We start from the raw sequence: 23,806 nt of genomic DNA, 5'->3' as shown, positions 1-23,806 counted from the left end.
TAGACTAAACAAAATATATTCTTATTTAGAGGATGCACTAGAGGAACGTCACTATTAATTATGCAAACATGTTTTTGATGGGTAAAAGAATTTGAGAATGACTCAGCAAGAGATTTCAAAACCAAATACTTCTACCTGCTTATTGAACATGTTCTTTCCAGATCTGCTCTCTTTTCTATGACCTGTGGTTAGAAGTTTGAGATTTATGGAAGGGAGGCTCCATCACTTTAGTGGCTTCTGAGAAAGCCGCAGTTTTGCCAGGAACATGGAATCAGTCAGTTCTACCCAGCCCTCTCATCCTTTTACTCTTAGTTTAAGTTGGAAATAATTGATACCTCTTCAACTTTAGCCTCTAATTTTTCTTTAACAAACGTAAAACCTAGTCAGATCCCCTAACCAATACTGGGTCTACCTGTCAAAGGTTTGTGTGTTTGTGTGTGTGTGTGTGTGTGTGTGCATGTGTGTATGTATGTATGTATGTGCGCATGCGTGTGGTTGCCTTCCTATTTCCCTCTAGATGAGACTGTATGTTGATGGTAACTCAGAAAAGGGGGAGACATTTAGAAGTCAAATTAAGATGTAAAGGCAACAGAATATTTTTTACAAGTCACTGCTAAAGTGACAGTTCAAGATTTAGTTGGAAAAGAGAAGGCTCCCAATCATGAGTCCTTTGGAAATTTGGGGGAGGAGAATTCCTCTCACCTATTTTGGAAACTACTTGCAGATGTAGGGAAACCTCTGAATTGCTCACAACAGGGGTTTTGCAGAGATTTCCTCTGATTTTTTTTCCTCCCCAATTTCCCACAGCCTGTGTTTGTCCTGCGTCTGCTAGGCTGACATGTGGTTTACCTCGCTAATCCTGCTGCCAGGTTTTACACACTCTCCTCCGAAGTAAAACAACTGAAGCCAGAGGATACTGAGCAACTCTGGGCATGGGCGCCAGAGCTGTCACAGAAAATTTGCTTCCCAAGTGTTCCTTCCAACTTCCCTTCCTGAGCCCGCGTGAGCCACAGCGCAGCCCTTGGCGAGGTCTTCGCGTTTCCTGCTGCTGCAATCTGTAACTGGATTTTGGATTTTTTTTTAACTGCAGTTCTGAGGATCTTAGTTCGTAGCACAACTTTGTTGGTTGGGGGACTTTGAAAGCAGTTTCCTTACCTCGGTCGCGGAGGCCCAGACACTTTTCCTCCCCTCCGGGCTGCACCGAGGCCAAGGCAGCAAAGGGGAGTCGCAAGCTCCTTGTGTATTGGTGGGGAGAAGAGGTTTGAGCCGAGTTGTCACCATCCCTCGCCCACCCCCGGTCTGGCGCTCTCGGTTGGCACGTACATCATCTATTAACTGCTGTCCCTGGACGCAGTGCATGATATATTCATTTTTATCTTTAGTAAATTATAAATGGAATTCTCGGCGCGCTCGTGTCTGTCTGCTCGTGTAGGGCTACCGAAAGGAGGCGGAGAGGAGGCTGTGGCCCGGATCCTGACCCTGATTGTATGAATAAGTAAGCAGGATGCAAGTGATTGGGTTAGATGCTGTGAAGATTTTTTTTTTCTTTTCTTTTCTTTTCTTTTCTTTTTTTTTTTTTTTTTTTTTTTTTTAAGTTAGGAAGAGGGTAAAAAGACAGCCGGGGGTGGGGGGGAAGGCAAACAGTGCATCCCCAAATCCTCCCACTTTCGCCCTTCTCGCAGCCAGTTGCCGTGCTGCTTCTGCGGCTTTTAAGGTCTGACGGCGAAGGAATGTCTGCCCCCAACCCGCGACCGCGCTCCCCACTTTCAGCTCAGACGCGCTGATGTGCAGACGGGTCTTGTCCTCCCAGGGCGGCGCCGGGTCTTGGGTGCGGGACACGCGCGGGGCCTGAGCCCGGGGACCTGGGAGCCTGAGCCTGGGGCAGCCGAGCCGTTGAGCCGCAGGAAGGACGGCCGCGGGGAGGCAGCCTGGCCGCGCGCCCGCCCGGACCCGCTCCCTACCTGCCCCCGCCCGCCACCTCGCCCGCGCCGGGGGACAGGCCGCCCAGCCCTCTCTCGGCCCGACGGCGCCCCATGTCCCCAGACACCTGAGCGCCGGCCGCGCCGAGGAGCCTCCCACGGGGACAGCCACCGGTGCCCTTCCTCGCGAGGAAGATGGGGCTGGAGACGCTTTCCCTGGGGATGCTCGCGTGGCTGGTGGCCACGGGGGCTGTCCTCTGCGCGGAGCTGGGGGTCTGCGCCGGCCTCGACTATGACTATACTTTCGGTGGCAACGGAGAGGAAGAGGCGGAGGCGCTGGACTACAAGGATCCGTGCAAAGCCGGTGAGTGCCCTCTCGGGGCGAGACGGCGGGGGCGCGGCTGGCGCTGGGAGGGCGCCGGGTCTCACCTGTCTCCTTCCCACCCCCTCCCCACCCCGAGGGGCCGCGCCGCCTCCTTTGCCGCAGCTCTGCGCCGGCGGGACCGAGTGCCAAGCTCTGTCACCGAGTTTGGGGACCTCCTGGAGTTCCTACACCCCACCCCCCACCCCCGCCCCGGCGCGGCGTGACGAGCCGCGGACGCAGCAGCCAGGGCTCTGAGTCCAGCGCCCGCGGCCCGGCGCTTCTCCGGCGGCGCCGCCCTGGTGCCGGGCGCCCGCGATCCCGCGCTCGGGCGGGCGGACTTCACATCGGGACACCTTCGCCCCCTCTCGGCCAGGGTCCTGTGTGCGTCCCAGGCGACAAGGGGATGGCGACGTCCTCCAAAGCTCCCCCGCTGAATAGATTCAGAGCATTTGCCCATTTCAAGAAACCTTAAAAACACTTCCAAGTTGCCATCCCATTCAAACTCGTTTCTCGCCCCCACACCCCGTTTGCACCCTGAGACCTGCGGTGGGACCGGGACGCCCCTCCCGGCCCTTCTCCCGCCGCCTGAGGTCGGAGTCACACGCCCTGACCCCGGGCCCTGTTCCACTAAGTTGAGGCCGAGGTGAACTGGGGTCGGTGGACCCACCATTCACTTTGCGAGGAAAGTGATCACGAGGGTGCTGGGGACGATTAGGTGAGTGCCTGTAAGCAGAAGGCACGTTCTGCCGCATCTCAAGAGGAAGGGAGGGCAAAATCCCCAAAGTAGCTTTGCCGCTCTGATTCTGTGCGGATGGTCTGCATGCGATGTCTTCCTTTCCTTAGCTAGGTAAACCTCTTTTGACCTCTCTTGGGCCTGAAGTTAGGAAAGATGTACGCAAATGAAGGAAAATGCTGGAAATTCCCTTGTTAACTTGTACCTTTGATGGCACATTGTTCTGACAAGGAGGGTATGTTTGTGACAGGGAGCATATGTGTTCGCGTTATCAGATCTTTCTTGGTGCACTCTTACTGCGTGTACTTCTTCAAAACTTGGAGTAGCTTAGCAGAAATATGTCAGTCTGGAATTCAGAATTCTGATTTAATTCAATTTTGCTTATAAGTTTCCTCATCACCTTTAACATTTAGTCTATCCCACCAGAAGTTTCCTAGGCCTTCCTTGATAGTTTAGAGGACAAGACACCTTTCTGCTGTGGTTGGGCAGCCACCTCAGTATACAACTCCCTAAACCTACTTTTTATTGAGAAATTTGTTTTGAATAATGTTTGCAACTGGGTGAAAATTGAGGGTTTTCTTGTTTTAGGAGAGGTAGAAATGAAGTATATTATTTCTAAAGATTGTCTACGAAAACACCTATTCTGATGCTCTGTTGTGTGAAAGATTCAGCCAGCTACAAATATAAGAAAATCAGGGCTTATCTATACATTGATCTGATTTCAGGAAAATAAATGTAGGTTTCTATACACATTAAAGTAAAAGCTTATGCTTTAAAAAATCATTAACTTCAAACATGCACATATTATAAGAAGTATCAAAAGTTAGCTAATTCATTTTCAGAAGTTATGTTGTTTCAGGCTTATCTTAACATTAGAAATTGTATAGAAGAAGGTTCTGTGAACATGTGTGTTTTTCTATTTAAGAGTGTTTGCAATTTTACAATTTAGTTGTACCATGTGTATTGAAACACACCTCAAGCATAAATATCTATTTTCCTCAGCACATAAACATCCAGGCAAGATAAAAACAACAACAACAACAACAACCTTAAGAGCATTTACTTTTATTTTTCCTTTACTACTGGTTTATTTTTGAACAGAGCTGTTGAGGATAAAACAGCAATAAAACCAAATTTGAATGGATTATTATTCTAATCTTATTTCTTCCCAATTTTTGCATACAAGAGGCAAACCTGTACATGTGTGTAATGAAAGAAATATAAGAATGGCCCAAGTGGAAGACTGAGAAGTATGGCCAAAATCTGAGATCACTTTTAAATGATCAACCCTGCTTTTTTAACTTAGAGAAATGAAAGGCTTTAATTTACCATCTTGGCTAAAGAATAGCAAAATCTTAGTCCCTCTTTTTGGCACTGTATAAGACAAATAAAAGTAATAACAAGGAAAAATTAAATAGTACATTGAAATCCCAAACAAGAGTCAAAAAAAGGTCACTAAAATAAGAAAGATGAAGACAGATATGTGGAAGATAGCCAGAAAGTAAGAGGGGGTGCTCTCCAGACTCCAGGATACCTTTGATCTGCCCTTCCCCAAGAGCAGAGTGGAGGGCATGGCCCACTGAATAAAATGCCCTTCTCTAACAGGGGTCCTAAGGTTCCTGAAACTATATGGTGGCTTGATGTCATAGTGACTAGCATAGCTTTATGGTTTCAAAGCACTTTGAGTTCATTATTTCAGCTCAACGCACAGCCCAAATAGTGGAATTTGTTAATGTTACCGTTACCCAGATAGGAAAACAGTTGCTCCATGAGGTCAAACCCATTTGTTAACGTTACCCAGAACTTGATTCCAAGTCTCCTTGTTCAAAGTCTGCTTGTATTAAACAATTACACTGTAATCTTAGCTGGCCTTTTGGAGGCCTTCCTTGAAATGCAAACAACAGAAATTTGTCCAGGTTTATCTGAGTCTAAACTAATAGAAGTGTAGTTACTTTCATTAACTGATATGAATGAAATGACTAAGAACATAATTTCATCTTTTCTAAATACAGTGAGAATATAAAGTCCTTGAGGACAGAGATCATAACTGATTTTTAATGTTTATCACAGGGATGGATTAACATTGTTAGATATCTGGAAAGTTCTCAATACCTTCTCATATCTATAGACTATTAATATTGATCTTCATCCCTCATCTACATCTCATTCTAACCAAGATCAAATGTTACCCAAGGAGAAATATTACTTGTTAAAATTATGCCATCCTTAATATATTTGTGAAACAAGATAACTTGTATGCCTTTCAAAACTCTGATTTGAAGTTCATGAAACTATAGGACAGAAAGGAAGATTTTGTGTTAATTTAACTTTGCTTTAGAAAGAAATTTTTGATATAAATAGAAGTAGATAAGTCAGTGTAGCACAGCCTCAGATGTAATTTGTATAGCCAAATCCATTAGGACAGAAAATAGGTAATTCATCTCTATATATAAACAGACACAAAGATGCAGATAATTCAAAGGAATGTCTGTCTTGCACATTAAGGTGTCAGCACAATACATAGTCATCTGAATTTGCAATCAGATTTCTCTTACTTTCTCTAGTTCAAAAGGGTCCTGAGGGATACTGAGAAGCTGATGCTGCAGGAGGTCATTCCAGAACAGAGACTGAGGAGTACTGTTTCATTGTTGTACTGTACCAGTAGATGTTAATCTGAGTATCTGTGAATATCTGTGAAGAGCCTGGGCAAATTCAGTGTGCAAATTAATCTCTCAGATTTGTCTGTAGATTACCTGGAAAAGCAGAGACCTGATAAACCAACTCTGTGTTCTCTCCCTACTCCCTACCCCATTCCTTCCTCCCTCCCTCCCTCCCCCACCCTTCCTCCCTTCTTTTCTCTTTTTGTATTTAAGGGGGTATCAGGAAAGCACAGACAATTGGAAATATAATATCTAAAGAGGAAGATTGAATAAATTAGAATTTTGAATGATGAGTAGAGGCTGATAAGACTGATAAGGAAGGGTATCTTTATCCTCTTAAAGAAGTGTGAAAACTCTGAAAAAAAAGTCTTCCCTACCTTTAATCTTCTGAGTAAATGATTTTTTTTTCTTGAAAAAAATCCAAGCATGATTAAAGGTCAGTGACTTGCAAGGTTAAATCTGTCTTTAGAGTGGCATATGCAAGCTTGTTTATATAGAAATAGGCTTTTGGTATCCTAAAGGATTATTCTTTCTGCTTTTCTTTATAACCAGTGTCCTACTGTCCTAGTATACTAATTCTTGGGGAAATTTTCATAAATTTATAATCTCTCAGTAAGATCTTATCATTTTTTGGTTCTCAGTGTTGTACTTTCTAGCTTCATTGGCAGCCTCCTAGGTATGGCATTTTAGAATTTGATGTTGAACCCTATGTCTATTTTATTCCATCATAATATTAAATATCCAGACATATATTTATTGCCTGGCACCTCTTTAGGTTGCCAAACCCTCATGTTAAAAATGTATTTCATAGAGCTGCTTCTCTTAGCTAGTCTCTTCTGTTTTAGTTTTCATTCCTCAGATTTTTTTTCTTTTTTTAGAATTTTAATTTTATTTATTTATTTATTTTATTTTTGTCTGTGTTGGGTCTTCATTTCTGTGCGAGAGCTTTCTCTAGCTGCGGCAAGCAGAGGCCACTCTTCATCGCGGTGCGCGGGCCTCTCACTATCGCGGCCTCTCTTGTTGCGGAGCACAGGCTCCAGACGCGCAGGCTCCAGACGCGCAGGCTCAGTAATTGTGGCTCATGGGCGTAGTTGCTCCGCGACATAGGGGATCTTCCCAGACCAGGGCTCGAACCCGTGTCCCCGGCATTAGCAGGCAGATTCCCAACCACTGCGCCACCAGAGAAACCGCCATTCCTCAGATCTTGATTTTTTTTTCTCCTCCTGCCTCTAGTGCCAACTCAGAAGTGGTCAAAATACAGTTTTTGCAAAAGGGATGGATAAGAATTCTGTATAGTTGAATTCTATTCATCATTAGCCAATAGTAATTCTTTAGCCCTTGTCCTGAGGGCCTACATTGATTTTGTTGGGTCCACCAATGGCAGTTACTGATACTAGTTAGGAATAAGATAGATTGTTTTTTCTTAAATATATCCTCTCAGTCTAAGACGGCTCTAAAGCTCCTTTTTGTTTGCTTGTTTACACAGTCTCCTGAGATCTTCCCACTTTTTGTCTCTGAACAGGGTAGTGTGTTTTACAAATTCAAAATTTAACTGGCATCCCTTCTGTGAGGTAGTTCCTGTAATAATTCATGGAACCTTTATGGTTTCCCTTCAAGTAGGTGCTCTTTGAGCCCTCTTTTCTCTGTTTAGGCCTCCTTAGCCCACAGCAGAACAGTTAAAAGTGTGTAAGAGCTAGTGAAGGCTTTTTGAGAAAGTTAATATATAATTCCACAACTTTTCCTCTTGCCCTCATGATGGCTCACTTTTCTACAAAAGTCTAATATATACCATGTATAGTTTCTTCTACAGAAAACGTATTTTCTTCCCCCATTGTGTATGTATGAATCTGATTTTTGTACATCTTAGCAACTTTCCCTGATTTAAAATTTAGACTCACTTGTTTGTAGTTACCACTATATTCTTTGTAAACCTTAAGAATATTAGTCACATTAATGATCCTTTAGGCCTCTCAGTCAGTGAGTGTACTGGACAGGGGTTAACCCTTCAATGTTCCTAGAATTCAGGTAGATAGTATCAGATGCTAGTGATTTACTATCATTAATTTTTTTTTCTTTTTAGACTGTTATCTATTGTTTCTAATAGTATATTAGCACCATCTGCTTAAAATGTTTAAAACTAGGACCTTCCCTAAGCTTTTCTAACAATGCTTGGAAAAGATAGAGGCAAATAATCCATTTAAAATGCAACCTTGCACATCCTGCTGGGACCATCTGGTGTCTGGGGAGGTGGGGGAAGGGAGCTCTGCTGTTCCCCCAAACTGTAAGGAAGGCCCCCGCCCACAGCATTTTGAGCCCACAGCGAGGCCTGGGCTAGGCCAGGGCTCAGGTGCCTGGCCAGATTCCTGGGGATATGAGATTTCCTCTACTAGGGGAATTTTGAGGACTCTTACAGCTCTTTCATGTTCCAAGATCTGGAATTAATCATGGACTTATCCTTCCTAAATTAAGGTGTAGAGAGTTCTCTCCCCAACTCTGGATACAATAGAATGATTTAGCAATGTGGCTTCGGTGGTTTATTTCCTTTAGTTATCTATTGAAGAATGCTACGAGAGGAGGAACATTAAAAAAATAATTTATAGCCTCAAAGCTATGGAAGAAATTGCATAGAATGTGTTCTTTCTCAGAAATCAGAAGTGGGGGCTCCTTGCTTATTTATTTAGTTCTTGACAACATCAGCCCTGAAAGTGGGATATTGACTATTAAATTTTGAGACATTGTGGGCTGGCTAATGGAATGCTTGCTTTGTCAGCTCCTTACAAAATGTGTACTAATCCTGTCAAGCTGCATTTGTATTAAGAAGTATCGTAAATTAGGTGTTAATTGAAATTCAGAAAGTGAACCAATGAGGTGTTTGTCTTAATCAGCTCTTCTCCTGCAACTTACATTTATAGTTTAACCTAAAATATTTGCCATTGACCATATTAAAAAAAAAAAAAAAAAAAACTTCTCAAATTATAATAGTTCCAAAAAGTTGAAACCATGGTCAGAAGTGTTTCCAAATATACTACTTTTCCCAAAACAAAATCAAATTTTATGTATTAATATGCTACTAAAGCATTCATCTCAATGTTTGAAAATGACATTTCAACAATTTCTAACACACTGCCCCATTTTACAAATCAGGGAGTCATTACGGAGGTGGAGACACAAACCATGTGTTTACTATCAGTGTCTTCTGTGTTGACGAACTTCCTATTGATGACACTTAATTTGTGTGATGAGGGAGGAAGATGTGGAATAGTTTTTGTATTCCTTACATTTCTCACTTTTGTTAAATATCAGCACATGGATTGTGTGCCACGGGGGCACCTCAAATGGCCCCTGCCCTGGTGGTTGATATCAGCAGGTTCGGAGTTCTCTTTCTCCATGAGTGGATTTGAAGTGTTTATTAAGATAATCCCAGCCCTTGTGCAGCATTGGAACCACCTTGGCTTCGGTTCAGTCAATTGACTATCCTGAAAGGATGGAGCTCCATTCCTCTGCCCTGATCTTTCTGATCCAAATGCCTAGTAGTTGAAGTTTATGGTTTTGTGTTTTGTACTCAGATTTTTGTGTTATTAAGTATCCCTCACTGCATGAAAGTTAAATCCCAGGGAAGAGCATCATGCAGAACTAGAAAAGATCCAAATGGAGAAATTTCCAGAGAATAAATCCTTGGACTCCATATACCTCACATATCTAGGAATTGCCTTCATGACTCATGTCAAAGTAACATAGCTCATATTTTTACATTGTAAAAAGTCTCGTGTCTTCACCATATCCCTATCAATTAACATTATTGTTAACCCTTTTGGACACATGAGGAAACTGAAACTCAGAAGGATCCAGTGCCTGGTCTGCCATCCCAGTTGATAAACAGTGAGAACTTGACCCCAGGTTTAGTATGTGATGTCTCTCTTTTTATGAATCTCCTTTGCTGGCTCTCCAGTCAGTACAAACATATTAAGACTGGCAATTGAAGTGATGGTATTTGTGCCATGTGCATTCATCCACTGTGATTTTCTTTAGTGAGGATACATCTTGCCTTCAACGTTCTTGCATTTTATAAGCCATATACTGTACTGTCAGAGTAAGGCCAATACTTTCAATTGTATGGAATATTGGGCAGGCCCTACTCCCTTTCAAGAGAGTATTTCCTAAGTGCAGAGTCACAAATGAAATACCTCAACTATGTGTAAGACAAATGAAAATGAATACGACTAATTCTAATAGAGATATATTTGAGTGCATAGTAGTCTAGGGGAGAAACTGCTGTATGTTGCCCCAAGTATATAAATTGTGACAGCAGGCTTTCCATGTTGTTTAAGGCGGGGGTTGAATTGGATTCGAGTAGAATTCAGTCATTAGTGTCTCGTTCTTGGCACAGGCCCTGGCATTTTATGTGGTACCCATTAAATTGTTTCACATTTTAGATTGCTCTCTGAGTATTCATTGAACTCCTGCTTATGAGCCCATAAACAGTGTGAAGCACATCCTTTCAAATGCAGGCTGTTCAGGAAAGTGGTTTACAGTGTACATTATGTATGTAAATGATGTGTGAATGCCTTTGAGAAAACAAATATGCTGTAAGAAAGTACTTAAATAACTTTATCTTTTCATTTCCAACTTGTCTAAAAGCCCTCAGGTCAAAAATTTGAAAGCTCTGACGGCTCATAGAGTTAACTAAACTTCTTGGAACTCCAGTCTGGTTTCCTAAGAGTAGGAAGTCTGGCACATTCAAAATATATACTATGTGTAATATTTACTATATTACAATTTCTTAGAAGAAAACATACTACTGTTAGCAAATTATCATGTTGTCTAGGAGGAAGATTTTCTGCTTGTACTTTTTCTCTAACAAAGGATTAAAAATGAAACTGGTAAAACAGTTTTTCTAAACCTAAGAACAAGGGGAGGTTTTCCTTTCATATTTACTTTTTAGTCCCAGGAGAAGAAATAATATATATTTGGATCTCCATGGAGTGTGGCCTGCAGGCAGTCATCAGTGGAAGAATAATTAGGATTTGCCACCTGGAATGGGTAACAGAAGTAATGACCTAAAAATCAGGGGCCTTGTGTTGCATTATGTTTCTATGTGCAAAGAGATTGTGAGCAGTTTGCTGGGGGAACAAGGGACCAAGAATTAAATGCAGAAAGAAGATTCTGATTATAGGCTATACCTCCCGTGGGTCCCAGGATTTAAATGTTTATAATAAGAACAGATTTATCGTGTATGTGAGGGTGGAATGGAGCATCATACACAAAGCTGTATGCTTCATAAACAAGTATCCTTTAATACCCCTTATTTCTGAATTGCATGGTACCTGTAGCTTAGTGCTTTATGATAACATGTGTTATGTTACCCAATGATAGAATCAGAATTTGAATCCAGAATTCTGGATTCCATGTGCTGCCATGATGTTTCTTCCTTTTTCTTCTTCTCCCTCTTCTTCTTCTTCCTCTCCCTCTCGCCTTCCTCCTCCTCCTTCTTTTTCTTCTTCTTTTGGTATGAGGGCTTTTTTGCAACTTGGGGATGGCTTCAAAAATCATTTTCTTTAAAGATTTCAGGGAGGCCAGAATAGTGCATCTATTAAAATCTTGGGCTTTGGAGTGACATGGATATGAATTCTAATACTGGACACACCACATAGTAACTACACATAGTTTTACATAGTGAGTGGCTTTTGACAAGTTATTTAACACCTTTTTGTTTCAGTTTTCTGATCTATAAAATGGGAATGATGTTATAATTCTCATGGTGTGTTTTTTTTATATATAAATGTATTTATCTATTTATTTTTTTTTGGCTGCGTTGGGTCTTCATCGTTGCGCACGGGATTTCTCTAGTTGCGGCGAGTGGGGGCTACTCTGTTGCGGTGTGCTGTCTTCTTATTGCGGTGGCTTTTCTTGTTGCAGAGCACGGGCTCTAGGCGTGTGGGCTTCAGTAGCTGTGGCTTGTGGGCTCTACAGGGCAGTCTCAGTAGTCGTGGTGCATGGGCTTAGTTGTCCTGCAGCATGTGGGATCTTCCTGGACCAGGGTTTGAACCCGTGTCCCCTGCATTAGCAGGTAGATCCTTAACCACTGCACCACCAGGGAAGTCCCTCATGGTGTTATTATAAGAATTAAATGGATGTGAAGTGAAAATCACTCTGGAACATAGTAAAAACTGTAATTTTTATTCATAGTAGCATAAATATATAGGAAGTAGAGGGTTTTTTAAAAAATTGCAACTGCTTACACGTAAGAAGATGATCTTTATAAAAACGTTTGTGGGATAAAGTTATTTTCTCTTGCCATATATAAAAATGTATTCATATCTCAAGTCCTCTAAACCTTAAAATTGAGTTTAATCCCTCAGACAGACCTTTTTGTTTGGAAAGATATCAGAGGTAACCAATAGAAATATCTCCTATGTGTTGTTCTCTTGGTTATTTGCTCAGATGCCTAATACACTCAAAATATATTCACAATTCTCAATTCATATTGCCTAATGTGTGAATAGAATCTTGGCTATATAGTCTTTCAGTAATTTCTGGTTCATGTTTTATTTGCCATCTGAATTAACTTGAAGAGCTTACATACTCACAACCCTATGTTTACACAGAGCTAAGTTTACACATGGCTCTAAGCTACAAATATTCATAAATTCATCAAACCTTTATTGAACAACACATACTTACAGAAGTATGAAAAATGATACAGTGCCTTACCTGGCGTAGTCTTAACTTTACCATTTGTAGGTAGATGATAGTTAATGTATAAAGTTTTTTATGTTTATTAATCACATATTTGTATGCTAAAATTATTTCAATTTAGCATTTGCAAATGGATACTATTATAAATTATGATAATCAGAATATATATTCTTGTAAGTTTTTCCTGCAATTTTCTTTACTCATGAAATATGAGAGATAAAGCTTTGTAGAGAGTGTAACAACTTTTAAGTCAGTAGTTTGTAGACTTTGTTACTCGGCAGCAGGCTGGGATAGGATGTAAGCAATTATTTGGATGTAGTCTGTATTGGCAATCATGCTTTCCATTTATTCTTTTCTCAAATACCCTGATTTAAAATTTTCAACTTCTTTTTGTCATATTTTTCCATATTAGCTACCAGAGTACATCTCTGTCCTCCATAATATATCCCTTCCTTAAATGCATTTAAAGGTACGTGGTTAACTTTTTCTTTGTTTACAAATTAGGAGAAGCAAAAGCAAATGATAAAACAGATGAAATGAATATCTAGGTTTTTTTACTTACACTATTCTACCGTGATTTCAAAAAGCAAATGTAAGTTTTTCTTTCTTTACATAATTCTATGTGGGTAGTGGTATGGCAATTGGAAAACAACCTGGAGTGGTAGTCAAGAAATGTAATTTCTACTATTGGTTCTGCTGTTGTATTTTCATGTAACCTTGGGGACGTCCCTTGATTTTTCTTTACCTCATTCTCTGAGACTTAGAAATCTCTAAGCCTGTTCAAGTCCCAAAGTTTTCAGAATCCTGGTTTCTCTGACATCAGAACAAGAGCTCTTCTGATGTGGTACCAAGAAATCTCAGGGCCAGTGACCCACACTGTCCACTCAGAGGAAAGGGAAGATTTTACACCTCTTCAGTGGTCAGTCTTGATAAAGCCTGAGGTTTCTCATGGTTCCAGCCAAATCATGGCAGCCACCAGGTTGCAGCTGCAATAGGTTGTGCAGTTCCTTGACTTGACTTTGCCAAAATTGGCCTTGAAACCAATTTATGCATAATTTCCCACCGCTCTTTTCCAACCTCAGTCCATCAGTAAAAATCTGCCAGAGTAGTGACAAGTTATGTGGACATCACATATGTGCTTATCAGAGCATGTTAGTCTCACATCAGCATCAGAATTGAGTGTTGTTCAGTCAGATTTGTATGTTGGATGAGCAGAACATGGCCAGTGGATGGGAAAAATCCAATTCTTTCAAGTTTGAGGTCAATATTCATAATGGAAAGAACAAGAAATTTAGGCAAGGAAATTGCAGGAAAGTTTTTCTGGCTCTAAGCATTTTTACTAAATACACGACATATTAAAAGACACATTATATTAATCACTTATATCTATACTTGAAAACATTCTTCTGCTTGGCACAAGAGCATCATGCTAATTATCTTCATAAAATTCAACTTCACAAACCTCCAGTTTACTGAATTGTCTAGTAAGGAACTACTCTTTTCATCATAAGTTAACTTATGTATATACTTTTTTAATGAAGAGTCTCAATTCTCAACCAAGTCTTTACCAAAGGAAGTTTTCATTCTTGAGCTTTTATAATAGTAAAGAATGAACTCCAATAGAAATTAATAGCATGAATCTAGGTAATGTAGTTTAAAGAACACTGGATATTGTGTCAGGAGACCTAGGTGTAAGTCTTGACTCTTCTGTGTTTAATTACATTATCTTGGTCTACTTACTGAACATTTCTGAACCTAAATTCTCTCATTTGTAACATGGGGGTAGTGATACTTAGTCCATAAAACATGTAAGGGTAAAATGCACAAGGTGTTGGTAAACTGTGATGCACCATACAGATGCAAATTAACACAGCCAGTATTTTGCAACTGATATGTTTCAGGAAGATGCTTGGGGTGTACAAATAAGGTGTGTTCCCTTATAGTAAGGATTTCAGTATCTGCCAGAAAAAAAGCAACATGTGTTTCAATTATCAATATGAATGTGTAATAAACAAAATACTGTGGTAACACAGAGGAAGGAATTCATTAATTATATTTGGAATAGAGAAGGCTTGTAAAGGAAGGTGGCATTTGAACTGAATCTTGAAGTCTTGTAGTATTTTTCCTGGAGAAAATGTGGTGTAAAACTTTAGAATCAAATAACTAAATAAAAATTGAAGTTGTGAAGATTCATGGACTTTTATGAAAGGACAATAAGTGGTAAATAATCTAATGTGGGCAGGGTATGTTAGAGTTTGTGCTTTGGCAAGAAATGATTCTGTTAGGTGCAATGTAAAGGATCTTTAATGCCTAACTAAGGGGTGTGAGTTTGATCCCTTCGGCAGTGGGATGGGGACTTACTGAAGTTTTGAAGCAGGTCATTGGCTTGATAACAGCCACATATTTTTAAAGATAAGTGAGGATGTGAAGGATGGTCAGATATAGTTGCTGTAGGAAGTAAGGAGCAAGTGGGAGGAGGGAAACTTGCTGGAGTAAGAGTAGAGGCAAGTGTTGATGAGTGCTTGCATATGCACTGTGTCAGCAGTTGTAGAAAAGAGGGGTTCTATTTAAAAGACCAGTCAACAACTGGATGGCCTTGGGGTGGAGGTCGAGAGATATAAAGAAAAGGAAGAGTTCAAGATGATGTCTTCGTGGCTGCCTACGTGAGTGGCGTGAGAAACTGGTACAGATAAGCCACATAAGAAACAGGATAAAAAACGCATTTGTGTTTTGTAAAGCAAGTACGTTTGGATCTCTTTGAGTTGCACAAAATTTTTGATGTTTGTTATGCAGGTCTTGGCCTGCTGTTGTTCTTTAAGAGCAGATTGGTTATATCTGGGCTTTTGTATTCTGTATTAACTTTGAAATCAACTCATCATGTCCCACTGTTTGGATTTAGATGAGAATTGCATTGTATCTATGGGTTACTTTACAGAGAATTATTTTTATGATATTGAGTCTAATCCATGGACATGGTATATATCTACATTTTTAGGCCTTTTTTAATACTCTTAATATTTTTATCTCTAAAGTTTCTTTCTTCATGTTTTGATAGACTTATTCACATATATTTTCTACTTTTGATGACATTTTGATATACAATTTTATAAAATTTCTCTTTTAAGTCATTTGCTGCTCTTGTGTAGAAATGTATTTGATTTTTAATGTAGTTAATTTTTATCCAAAATCTTTTCCAGTCTCTTATTAATTTTAATAATTTATCTGTATATTTTTCACATAGGTAATCAAATCATCTGAAATAAAAGTGTAGCTTTGTTTTTTCATTTACAATTCCTGTGCTTTTAGTTTAATTTAATTTATCTTGCCTTATGTGCTGATAGTCTTCCAGTGTTACATAGAAGTTATAACTGAGACCTAGCTTACTCTGTTCCCAGTTTTAAAGAGAATGCTTTCAATTATTTATCAATTATGTTACTTGATGTCTTTTTAAAAAATAGATACCTTTTATCAGATTAAGGATTTCTGCCTTTCCTGAGATGATATAATTATCCTCATTTCACCTTTTAATGTGGTAAATTAGAATAATTGATCTACTAATATTAACCCACTTTGTATTTCTGAGATGAACCCAATTTGATCACAAGCTATCATTCTTTTTATATCCCTGTATTCAATTTGTTGATATTTAGTTTGGAATTTTTGTTTTATGTTCAGTAGTTAAACTGGCCTGAAACTTTTCTTCTTCTATTGTTCTTGTTAGGTTTTAGTGTCAAGGTATGTTTGCCTTATAAACACTCTGGAACAGTTTGTGGAAGATTGGAATTATTTGTTCTTTTTAATGTATTGAAAGAGTTTCTCTTTGTTTCTGTTGGGTGTCTGGGAGTACTAACAATTCAGGACAAGTTTAAACTAAATTTTCTGCTTAAGTTTATTGGACTACCATGGTAATATAAATTTATAATGCAAAGCTACTTTGGGAATGATTTTTGCTTATGAGATTTCAGAGGATATTAGCTTTTCTCCATTCTACTTAGGTTCAAGCTTTCAGAAAATCAGTTTTTGTGAAGTTACCTGGGGTGCTATGAGTCCCAAATTTGGGAGTCCCAGATTTTTGAGGGGTTATTCTATTATACTTTTAAGCTTGGGTGGACCTTGGACTGTGTCTTCTGTCCTCTGAGCCCTGCTTGACAACAAAATTCAGTAGCCATGTCAACCAAGCTTGGCACATGCCCTCAGTTGAGGGCTGGCTTTATTTAGTCTTCTGCTTATCTGTCTGGATTCCCTCCTTCGCTCAGCCATGAAAATGTTTTACTCATGTTGTCATACATTCAAGGAGATTTTTTAAAGTATTTTATCTAGCATTTTTAGTTATGTAGGAAGCTCAGCCCCATAGTACCTAGTTTGTCATTTTGGCAGAAACAGCAGTCTTTAAAAGGGACTTTAAAAGTTAAAAAGAACTTTAAAATATTAAACATCATCAGGACATTTCCTTCCAGATCTTAAAAATTATGATGATTAAATGGCTTTATTTAAAAACTCATTTATCATTGTTTATTAAATATAACCATAGATCTTCTATAAGAATATACCATATGTCTACTTTGGTTAATTGGTAATTTCATAACGATCGAGGCACCATTTGTTTTATCTGACCTTTCAGGATAGCTATGCACAAGAACTCCAGAAGTTTCATGAATTTTGTGTGATGACTTCATTGTAAATGTAAACATTTTTATACCCTTCACTTGAAAGGATTCGATTCAGATTTCACAGGGGAAGAACGTCCATGTGTAAATCAAACTAGACATTGTGATTTGCAAGGGAAAGATGCACTGCTTGAATGAAGCAGTATACAAGTTATCTGCACTGACTTGCTGCCTTTAGGCAAATTTGATTACTCTAACCTTGCAGGATTATGCTTTTCTTAAACTTTCCAGTGAGGTAGATTGGGAATGTGTTTCTACATTTTTTGATATTTAATGTATCTGTTTTACTAATTTTGAAAAAATAGAGAAGCAACCTACCATCATTTGATATCTTTATTTTTTTAAAAAATTAATAAAGTTTTTTCTTTTTTATTTAAAATAAGAATAACTTCTTTAACCTCTTCTCACATGACTATTCAAAGTTTTAATAATACAATTTTAACCTCAATTAACATCTACTCATTCAAAATTTCCTGTATTGCCTTTTCAGTTACAGGACCTCAAATGAAATCTTATTAAGTCATAGAAATGTAGCTCTGAATGTACTTTTAGAGGTTATAACCTCAAACTCCTCATATTAGAGGCACTATAATATTTTGAAGTCCTAAACAATCCCAGCTATCATGCTTAACTTATTTTGGAGGAGATTATGCAAATCGATGGAGTTGGTGGTGGTGACTTGTGTATATGAAAAGAGGTAGATTAGAAAGGTCACTGCCATACACTGTGTCATTCACTGATTCGTTATTGTTTCCTGAAAATATGCCATTAATGATTGCTTTGAATTAAGCACTGTTCTTTCTATGCATCTTTTCTTTTAAAACACAAATACTCTTTGCTGGGTAAATGTTAAGTCATTAACATGAAAATCATTAATGTGAAAGATCAGACCTGTTTCATAAACATACTAGGAACACAGAAAATAAGAATGTGGAGAAAGCAGCTCTGAGGACAACCCTAGCCTACTTTACCACTTTGCTTTTGGGTAGCTCCTAGTCTGGGTACTCCAATGACTCTCTTGCCATTTAAATTTTTGCATTCCTTATATTGGTGCCTCTGCATTATTCTCAGTCATTCTTAGTCAGCCTTGATCTGGGTTGTGGTTATAGAGATTTTTCTTCTCTAAAAGAAAGTTTTAGAGATTTCATCTTTAAGGGGGTAGCCGTTTCCTTCAACTTCATTCTTTCTTTTAACTCCAAATTGTATTTGTCATTTTAAGTAATTAGTGAGCATGTAAGCAAGTACTGAGTTTTTGAGTGAGACTATCACTTGATAGTCTAATAAACTTCCATAGAACGGTAATAAGTTTTAAAGTGCTATTTTAGTACGGTTTTCTAAATGAGTGTTCACTACTTAAATAAAATTTGATCCAAATTTAATGATAATATTTCTTGATATGGGAATGACTAAAATCTTGCTAAATTCAAGCTATGTAAACTTCTGCTTCTGGCCAGGATGGAGTAACAGGGACCAGGTTATCACTGTGCCTAAAAACTGTACAAAATATAAGGAACAATAGTTCCCAGGACATTGGGGATCAGGCAAGAAGGAGAATGGTCGTTGGGAAATAGGAAATAAATGAGGTGGGCCCTATGACTGCCCCAAATTACTATGTATACAACAGGGTTGGAGAATCCAGGCAGAGACCAGAAGTTTCCCTGTTGAGGAGATGGAGCTGGGAGTCCAGAATCCAAAGCAGCTAGAGTTTATGGGGCAAAGTACCAGAGAGGAGAGAACCGCATGGAGAAAACTTTGGAGACCTGCAGAGAATTCCCAGCAATGTCCAGCCCAAATACTCAGCAGACTAGTGATTAGTGCATACATGTAAGAAGACTACCCAATACTCAGGAAATAACTACCCAAAAGGATAAGAGGGAAAAATCCTTGGAGCTCACACAGAGCTGGTAAAAATGTTCTGTTGTCACCCAGGAGAGTGGAAAAACCTCATAATTTACTGGGCATCAGATAGAATCTGAGAAGAGTTTTTCCACAGTATTCAGAATAGCTCTAGCCTAAACACTGCTCTTGTCCTACCTAACAAAGCTCGAAAAAAAGATCAGAAAGGATCCAAGCAATCTAACTGCTTCCCAGAATAAAACTCAAGAGTATTTATAGGAATATAAAGATATCCAGCAACCAACAAGTTAAAATTCAATCAGCATTGCTTCTGGCATCAAATCAGTGTTGCAGCATTGTTTTAAGAGGCAAAAAAAGAAAAAAATATGGAAACAATGAGAATGTCTAACATTAGGAAAATGGTTGACTTAAATATGTTATATCCTTAGTAAAAAATAAAATGAAGATATTGAAAAGAATTAGTTAAAGCATATATGTGTTGATTCAGCTCTCTAAATCAACACATATATGCTTTAACTAATTCTCTATATTCATGATTTAATGAATGAAAAATAAAAGCAAGCTTCGAAAAAAACTGCAAAAATTATATATTTTGTCTATATATTGTTTACATATGAAAAATAGAGAAAAATAGAAAAAGGTATGGAAGAACACATACCAGGTTGTTAATATTTGTTACCTGAGGAAATGGAATAGGCATAGGGTGTAGAGACTATATAATTTTTTCTTTCATATAATTGAATTGTTTTATTTGTAAGATAAGCATAAAGTACTTTGTAATTTTTCAAGCCTTAAAATATTTAATAGGAAAAATTAATGACAAAGACTATGTAGGGATATTAAATATTTTTATAATACAAAATGACTATGGAAATATTAGTTGACTATATGCTTTCAGTACAACTGTAAAAATAGGATAAGCATGTAAAAGATAAAGACTAGTAAGAACTTGAGAGTTTTATTTAAAGAATGCTAGATTTATGTATACTTCCCCCCTTTGTTATGTCTGAATGTTTGTGGGCAATAATAATGATAGTTCTATTATGTAAAGTATGTAAAATATAGATGGATGTGGATGAAGTGTAGATGAGAAAACATAAAAATGAAAGTTATTAGCATGGAAAGCTTATAAATCATTTTGCTTTTTCAATTTCCCCAAACTTTATGTAATGTTGTAATGTATTTATAATAAAGTAACTCAAAATCCGACTGGGCTTGCAAAGAACTACAAAAATATAATTCACAATGAGGAGGAAAATCAGTCAAATAAAAGTGTCTCAGAAGTGATACAGATGATGGAACTAGTAAACAAAGACATTAAACTAATTATTATAATGTTATTTCATATGTTCAATAAGCTAGAAGAAAGATTTAAAAAATAATTTTTAGACATGAAGAATATTAAAAAAGACCCAAATCAAATTTCTAGAAATGAAATATCCAACATTTGAAATTTAAAATATACTGAATGGTATTACCAACAGATTATATGTCACAGGAAAAAAGATTAGTAAACTTGAACACAATACAAAAAATTATGCAAGATGGAACACAAAGAGAAAAGAGACTTTAAAGCACAATAGAGTATCAGTGAGCTGTGGGACAATGGTAAGTGGCTTAGTGTGCAAGTAACTGGAGTTGCTGAAGGAGAAGAGATAAATGGGGATGGGGTGGGAGAGAACAAAGCCTAGAAAACTATTTGAAGAAATAATACCTGAAAATTTCTAAATCTGATGAAAACAGTAAATGTGTAAATGTGATAATCTAAATAGATCCCACGTACAAAAAGCACGGAAAAATCTGTACTATGTCACATAATATTTCTTAAATCCAGTGATAAAGAGAAGATATTAAAGAAGCCAGAGTAAAGAGCACATGACAGAGGAACATACAAAGGAATTACAGTTTACCCTTGAACAACCTGGGGGTAAGGGCACTGACCCCAAACAGTTGAACATCTGAGTACTGCTATCTGTTCCTCAAAAACAAAGGAATTGATAAATGGCTCACCCAAGGGAAGGAGGCTGAATCATTTTGGATAGAATCAAGACTCAAATCCTAGTTTTTTTGATTGCACATATTGTGATCTCTAATTGAACACAAACTTTCCTCAACACTTAGTTAATGTAAAGATCTATAAAATGGCAATACAGGTACTATGTTTATTGAAAAAAATCCATGCATGAGTGGATCCTGGCACTTCAAACCTGTGTTGTTCAAAGGTCAACTGTATATGTAAGAGGAGCAAGGGTAAGAATGACAGCAGATTTCTCACTGTAAGCAATGTAATCTAGTAGATAGTAGAGCAACATCTTCAAACTACTGAAAGAAAAACAGTGTAAACTTAGAATTCTTTACCTAGTTAAAATATCTGTCAAGAAGTGAAGGCGAAATACTTTTTCAAACCTACAAAAGCTGAAATAATTTATCCCTATCCAACTGACCCTACAAAAAATGTTAAAAGAAGTCCTTCATATACAATGGAATGTTACTCAGCCATAGAAAGGAATGAAATCTTGCCATTTGTGACAAGGATGGACCTTGAGGGATAAGTGAAATGTCAGACAGTGAAAGACAAATGATGCATGATTTCACTTATCTGTGGAACCTAAAAAACAAGTGAACAAACAATAAAACAGAAACATAGTTATAGATACAGAAAACAGACAGGTGGTTGCCAGAGGGAGGGGGTGTGAGGGGAGGAAAGAAGTAGGTGAGGGAGATTAAGAGGTACAGAATTCCAGTTGCAAAATAAATGAGTCACAGGTATGAAATATACAGCATGAGGTATATATTCAATAATTATGTAATACCATTGTATGGTGACAACTTGTAACCAGACTTATTGTGGTGATCAGTTTGAAATGTATAGAAATATCTAATCACTTTGTTGTATACCAGGAATGAACATAGTGTTATAGGTCAGTTATACTTCAAAAACAAACAAACTCATAGAAAGAGAGATCAGATTTGTGGTTACCAGAGGCGAGGTGTAGGGGGAAGTGGAATTGGATGAAGGCAGTCAAAAGGTACAATGAATTCTACAAAATATTTAAGGGAAGAAACCCACCAATTTTCTAATTTTACACAAAATTTTCCGGGGAACTGAAGAAAAATCATATGATCATTTCAATATGTGAAAAAAAAATCATCATGACTAAAAACTTAGCAAACTTAAGTTTGCTAAGAATGTAATGGAAGTTCCTTTATTTAATATACATTACCTACAAAAAATCTATAGCAGATATATCTAATAGGGAACTGTTGAATCCTTTTCCTCTAACATTGGGAATGAGGCAAGGATGCCCACTATAACCACTTCTATTCAGATTGTACTGGATCTCCTGGCTAGTGCACTAAAGCAAGAAAAATAAAAGACATAAGGATTAGAAAGGAAGATATAAACATAAATGTCATTAGTAGTCAAGAAAATATGAAGTAAACCCACACTTACTGGAAGGACTAAAAAGAAAAAGACAATACTGAATGGGAGAATGTGGAGCCACTGAAATTCTCATACAATGCTGATAAGATATAATCACTTTGGAACCCGCTTAGCAATATCTGGATGAAAGTAAAAGTCCTCCAAGTAGATGGCAAATGACAAGAGATGAAGATCTGAATCTACTCAAAGGAATAAAAAGCATGGGAAATGGTAACTACATTGCTAAATGAAGACGTTTTCATTGTTTAAACCTTTTTCATTGTTTGAAACTTTCCTTCTGCCCTGTATTATATGTTTGATTTCACAAAGGATTTGATGTACTAAACTCTCCTGTTTAATGTGACTTTCCATACTCCATTTAGTTATCTTCTGGGGCATATCCACTTGTCATCTTCTCCCTGTTGTCTTCCTGTTCACTGGCAAACACTGCTTGCACCCCCTCCCTCCCTAGATTAAACATGCACACACCTACTTTTATAGAGGTGAGAGTTGGTTAAAATTAGCATCAAATACAACGTTTAGGATTAGGAGCTGAAATGAAGAGAGTATCTAAATGTGTTAAAACCAATTTTATGATTCCTAATCTGTTTTCTAAAAGCATCATCAGTTGCTTTTATGACTCATTCCTCAGTCGCTCACCAATGAGAGATCCCACAGATGTCCAGTGAGGCAGGTACCCACGTTATAGTCTAAGAATAATTCTGCTTGTATTTTTAGAATAATAATGTCACAGCTCATTTCTAGGATAGGAGCAGTTTTCTAAACATTATGGTCCAGGAATCAGAAAACTGCTGACTTGTTTTTGTAAATAAAAGTTTTATTAAAAAAATGTTTTATTGGAGCACAAGCCATGCCTGTTCTTTTACATCTTGTCTACGGCTGCTTTCACGCTATGACTGTGGAGTTGAGTAGTTGCAACCACTAGAGTCGCAAGCCTTCTTGCAAACCTAAATTATTTACTCTCTTTAAGAAAATGTTTGCTGACTCCTATAGTTAATTAATAGCAGCAAACGCAGAACTTACTATGTGCCAGGTTATTTTACTATATTAATTAAAATATTAATTCTAATATACTTAAAAATCATATGAGGTAGGTTCTCTTACAATACTTATTTAACTGAGGAAACTGAGGCACAGAGTGGTTAAGTAATTTGTCCTTAGTCACAAAGCTCATAAGTAGTAGGGCCAGGATTTGAACAAAGGTGGCTTAACTCCAAAGTCTGGGCTTTTAACAGCTTGTCTCATACTGCTGCTCCAATTGAAGAAATAAAGGAAATACAGAATGTTTTAAAAATCCAGCATGTGGAATACATGGTGAATTTATGGTGGACAGCCAGCCAATTTAGGTGAAAATCAGGGAATTATTTTTATTATAAGAAAGAAGATAAGATATATTTAATTAGTTCTGGATTAATTACTGCAGTTTCTTCAGGCTTATTCATGAAAGAATAATTGTGATAGAAGC

At 38.0% G+C, this 23,806-nt stretch overlaps 1 protein-coding gene across 2 annotated transcripts in view; it reads left to right on the top strand.

The window, feature by feature from the left end:
- Positions 1-2,114: 2,114 nt before the first annotated feature.
- The window catches only part of TLL1 (tolloid like 1), a 237,100-nt gene continuing 215,408 nt past the window's right edge, over positions 2,115-23,806 (top strand). For both annotated transcript variants that reach the window (XM_059923965.1, XM_059923964.1), the window contains exon 1: positions 2,115-2,283. In XM_059923965.1, coding sequence (XP_059779948.1) covers positions 2,115-2,283 — 169 coding nt within the window. The remainder of the gene's footprint in view (positions 2,284-23,806) is intronic.

This window comes from Balaenoptera ricei, chromosome 5, assembly GCF_028023285.1.
Source record: "Balaenoptera ricei isolate mBalRic1 chromosome 5, mBalRic1.hap2, whole genome shotgun sequence".
Taxonomy (NCBI): Eukaryota; Metazoa; Chordata; class Mammalia; order Artiodactyla; family Balaenopteridae; genus Balaenoptera; species Balaenoptera ricei.
This window is presented reverse-complemented; position numbering and strand designations above follow the sequence as displayed.